This window comes from Nestor notabilis, unplaced genomic scaffold (assembly GCF_000696875.1).
Source record: "Nestor notabilis isolate BGI_N333 unplaced genomic scaffold, ASM69687v1 scaffold36279, whole genome shotgun sequence".
In the NCBI taxonomy this organism is placed as follows: domain Eukaryota; kingdom Metazoa; phylum Chordata; class Aves; order Psittaciformes; family Psittacidae; genus Nestor; species Nestor notabilis.
Genome location: NW_009944758.1, coordinates 1,897 through 5,792, shown reverse-complemented (window position 1 = coordinate 5,792; position 3,896 = coordinate 1,897). Strand labels below are relative to the sequence as shown.

The 3,896-nt window shown below is 43.1% G+C and overlaps 1 protein-coding gene across 1 annotated transcript in view; it reads left to right on the top strand.

Annotated features, from left to right (window-relative positions):
* PGK1 (phosphoglycerate kinase 1) overlaps window positions 1-3,185 on the top strand; it is a gene marked incomplete at its 5' end in the record, with an annotated part of 10,246 nt that extends 7,061 nt beyond the window's left edge. The window contains 4 exons of the mRNA XM_010022541.1: window positions 1-15; window positions 541-718; window positions 975-1,073; window positions 2,702-3,185. The exon at window positions 1-15 is cut by the window's left edge and continues 180 nt beyond it. Of these exons, the coding sequence (XP_010020843.1) occupies window positions 1-15; window positions 541-718; window positions 975-1,073; window positions 2,702-2,742 (333 nt within the window). The remainder of the gene's footprint in view (window positions 16-540; window positions 719-974; window positions 1,074-2,701) is intronic.
* Between the last annotated feature and the right edge of the window lie 711 nt (window positions 3,186-3,896).

Genomic DNA, 3,896 nt, shown 5'->3' with positions numbered 1-3,896 from the left:
CCTGCTGGCTGGATGGTGGGTTTTAATAGGCAGGGGACTAACAGAAGCAATGGGCAGCAGTGAGGTGGGAAGGACACATTAAAGGAATGGAAAGAGTCATTGTATTCCTTTGCAAATGCTTCTGAAGGCAGTCAAGCTGCATGGAATATATTGGTTTAATGTTCTGAATTTTTAAGTCTAAAGTAGCTTTTGTAAGAGTTGGATTAAACCAGCAAAACTCCCCTAAACCCTTCAGATATGAACGCAGTAGAAATCCCTTTTATTTGACGAGAATTTAAGTAGAGTTGGCAAAAGTTTCTAACCAAGGCTTCAGGCATCTGACATTGATTTAAAAATTACTTACTCATAGCAGGAAGGTAAATACCACACTCCAGGCTACTGCAGCTGCTGATGGCAAAACTTGCTGGTCCTCGGTGCATGCAGAGGAACTCTTGCTTTGTACCCAGGGGTGAGGGGGAAGCTTCTGAGATCCCAGCTAGACACGGGTGACTTGAGATGAGTGCCAGCAGTGAGTGTATCTGGCTTCTCTTGCTTGTTTAGGGCTTGGACTGCGGCCCTGAAAGCGTGAAGAAGTTTGTTGAAGTTGTTGGAAGGGCCAAGCAGATTGTGTGGAATGGTCCAGTCGGTGTCTTTGAGTGGGACAAGTTTGCCAAAGGAACCAAAGCCCTGATGGACAAAGTGGTAGAAGTAACTGGAAAGGGCAGCATCACCATTATTGGTAAGTGGTTTGTGCTCGTCTTTCTAAATGCACCAAGAAGCTTCTGCTCACCAGTATCATGCTTAAAATACTTGTCAGATTCATTTTTCTTTCCCCATGTTTTCACTTGTCCTTCAGCTTGGAGATAGGGCTTTAGAAACTGCTGTGTGTAGTAATGTGGAGTGTTTGGCAGCAGGACCAGCTTGCAGCAAGGCTGTGGCCCTTAAGCTGAAGAGAATCTGAATTTCTTGCGTCTCTGATCTTGTTTGTACCACAGGTGGTGGAGATACAGCCACTTGCTGTGCAAAGTGGAACACTGAGGATAAAGTCAGCCATGTCAGCACAGGAGGTGGTGCCAGCCTGGAACTGCTAGAGGGTAACTCTACTTTTATCTTAACTTGTTCAGCAAATCAGGTAGTTCTGGGGGCTCTACCATGTGTTGATACTCAAGAAAGCACAATAGAGTGAATATTTTTTTCTGTTCCACCAAGTGGAGTTGCATGTAGCTTTTGAGCAATGAGTTCTCCTCACTGCTCTTCTCTTGTAGTCCTTCTAGAGGAAGAGAGGAAAGAAAATGGGAATATTCTTGCAAACAGCACAGTCTGCCACTCCCAGAAGGCAAAACCGCTGGAATGGAAACTAAAATGGCCTCAAGAGCATGCTGGCTCTGTTTTGTAGATGGTCTCCTGAGACACACTGACCAGACTGCTTAAAATGCCCAGTGGCTGTTGGGGAAATCGCATCAGAATAGTCTGGAATTGTTGCCAGAAGTCTCCTTTCCAGCGCATTGTTTGAAATCCCTTGGTTTTGGGAGCCCTCTAGTGCTCACTTACCAACCTGCAGGAGGGTGCTTGGAGTTCAAACCGGTGAGAATTTACAGGGTTCTTCTAATGAGTTACATTGTACTCTAAATGAGTTTTCATTTCCTCTGGTAATTAGCTGTTTCCCAATGTGTGTAAATTATCTAATGCTGTCAACTTCTCTGTAGAAGAGAAACTGCACTAAACTGCCTTGCAGCTGGTGGTTTCCAGCAGTTCTATGCGAGACAGAGCTTTTGTTTCTGTTGCCTAGGGAGTGATGGGAAAGGGAAGGAATGCAGATGGCTAGAAGGAAACACTGTGCAACCGATTGATTCAAAAGGACAAACTTGTCTAAGTTTTGGCCCAAAACGTGGGTTTGTGTGTGTGATCTTTTAAATGTTACGGAAGTCTTGTTAATTGGAAAAGCTTCTGAAGATTCAAGGGGGAAAAAAATCCCCAGCAAACCAGTGAGTTGTGAACAGTGTTAAAATTCAGGGCTGCCACACAGCTTGAGCATTAAAAAGTAGGATTTCTGAGGGGAAAAAAAGCAAAACCAGAATGGTTTCTCTTTGTAATTGAAGTAGGACAAAAGGCCTAAAAATGCTGTAGAAAACATTGCACTTTAATAATCTGGACCCTCATACTCAAAGGTGAGCATATTCCTTACTTCTGTCAGTTGGAATGAGGCTTGTAAATGCCCAGACCTGGGTGTTTAAAGTAAAAGACTTGAGATTTGTAGGAGGTTTTGTTGCTTAATTCATTCTTGAAGTTTCCACCACGTACTCTAAAATTCTTTTTATGTGCCACTAGGGATTGAGGAAAATATGCAGCAACTCCCTAGATCCAATCAAAAATCTGTTTGCCATCAAACTGAGTAGTAAAAGATCTGGGCTGTTTGGATCTGACACAAGCAGAGACTCAAATAGCCATTTCCCAGTATTGTTAATGGAGAATTGATGTCTTTGGTACACTCAGCATCTGCCTGCTGACATCTGAGGGCGGCTGTGCTCTGGATGCTCACTACAGCCCTAAAAGGTGTTTACTGTGTGGAACAGTGTAAATGTGCCCACATGCCCTAAGAGCTGTTGTCAACAGGAGTGTGTGTAGAGCCAATCTCTTCATTTTTAACCAATAATCTCTAATTTTGAGTGCTGCAATTGCAAGAGGGTTCTTAATCTCACTGGTGTGTTTTAACTGCTTACAGGTAAGGTTCTTCCTGGTGTGGACGCCTTGAGCAACGTGTAGAGAACAGAGCATCAATCACCCTACTTCCTAGTCCTGTGCACAGCCCCTGAGATTCAACACTTCAGCGCTTCTGTATTTCAGCTCTGCGATAGGCAGATCACAGTGTAAACCCAAACTGGACAGGGTTTGAGGAGAAGACAGGAGAGAGGTTTTACGACTGCAGTTTACGTGAGGGTGGATTTGTCCACTGTTACCCCAACTTGAATTAACATAGTGCATTTAAACTGTTGTTGTGAATTTAAAGTGTATATATTTATATTTTGCCTTTTCAAAGAGATTAATCCCTGATAGACATGTCTGTTTCTCAGAAAGGAGTGCACTGTTTAACTTCAATGTTCCTAGGCATTTTCATCACTTGACACGGTTCTGAAACAAGAGGGGACTCCAGTTTTTTGGAGGCTGATTGTAATAGCTGCTGAATAAACATATTTAAACTGCTCCCAGTTTGTATATGGTCTTTCAGATTTTTAGAATGGTCTCCCTCACAGTATCTTCCTCCAAGCATCAGCAGTGGGAGATACTTTTCCTTCTGCTCAGTGGATCTAAAAGCACCCAGTCATCATCAAAGTGAACTTTGCTAGTAAGGAAGTAAATTGTTATGGATGTGCTGTTACGTTCAAACTTTCATGCCAATAAGTAATAAGATGAAATTTTGAATCTGTAAGTCTAGAAAAAAGTGCAAATTTAAAAGTGCTTCTTGTCTAGAGAACTCACCTTATAGTATCTAATCTAATATAGCGGAAACCGAAGAGAGAAGCAGGTAAAAACAGGTCACAGGCAAACAACAGCTCGTTTGTGATCCTAAAAGCACTAAAACTGGCATAGTAAAACCACACAGCTGGACAATTTGGTTTCTGTGTGTGGCTTAAGCACATTGCAGAACTGCACGTACTGGCAGAAGAGGACCACCAACATAGTGCAACTGTGGAAAGTTCCAATTCTCATTTCTGCTGTTGTGTGCTGGCTCTGGTGTTTGCTGCAGGACCCAAATGTGAGCACAGGGAGGCTCTAAACCAAACCCAGGTCTGCTCCGAGCTCAGACTGGCTTCCGAGCATCCAAAAGTGTGTTTTGGATTATGTGAGCAGTTCTCTCCTTAAGAACTGTAAGGAGATGCAGTGCTCCAATTGAACTGCTTGTGTATCTTCCTGCTGGA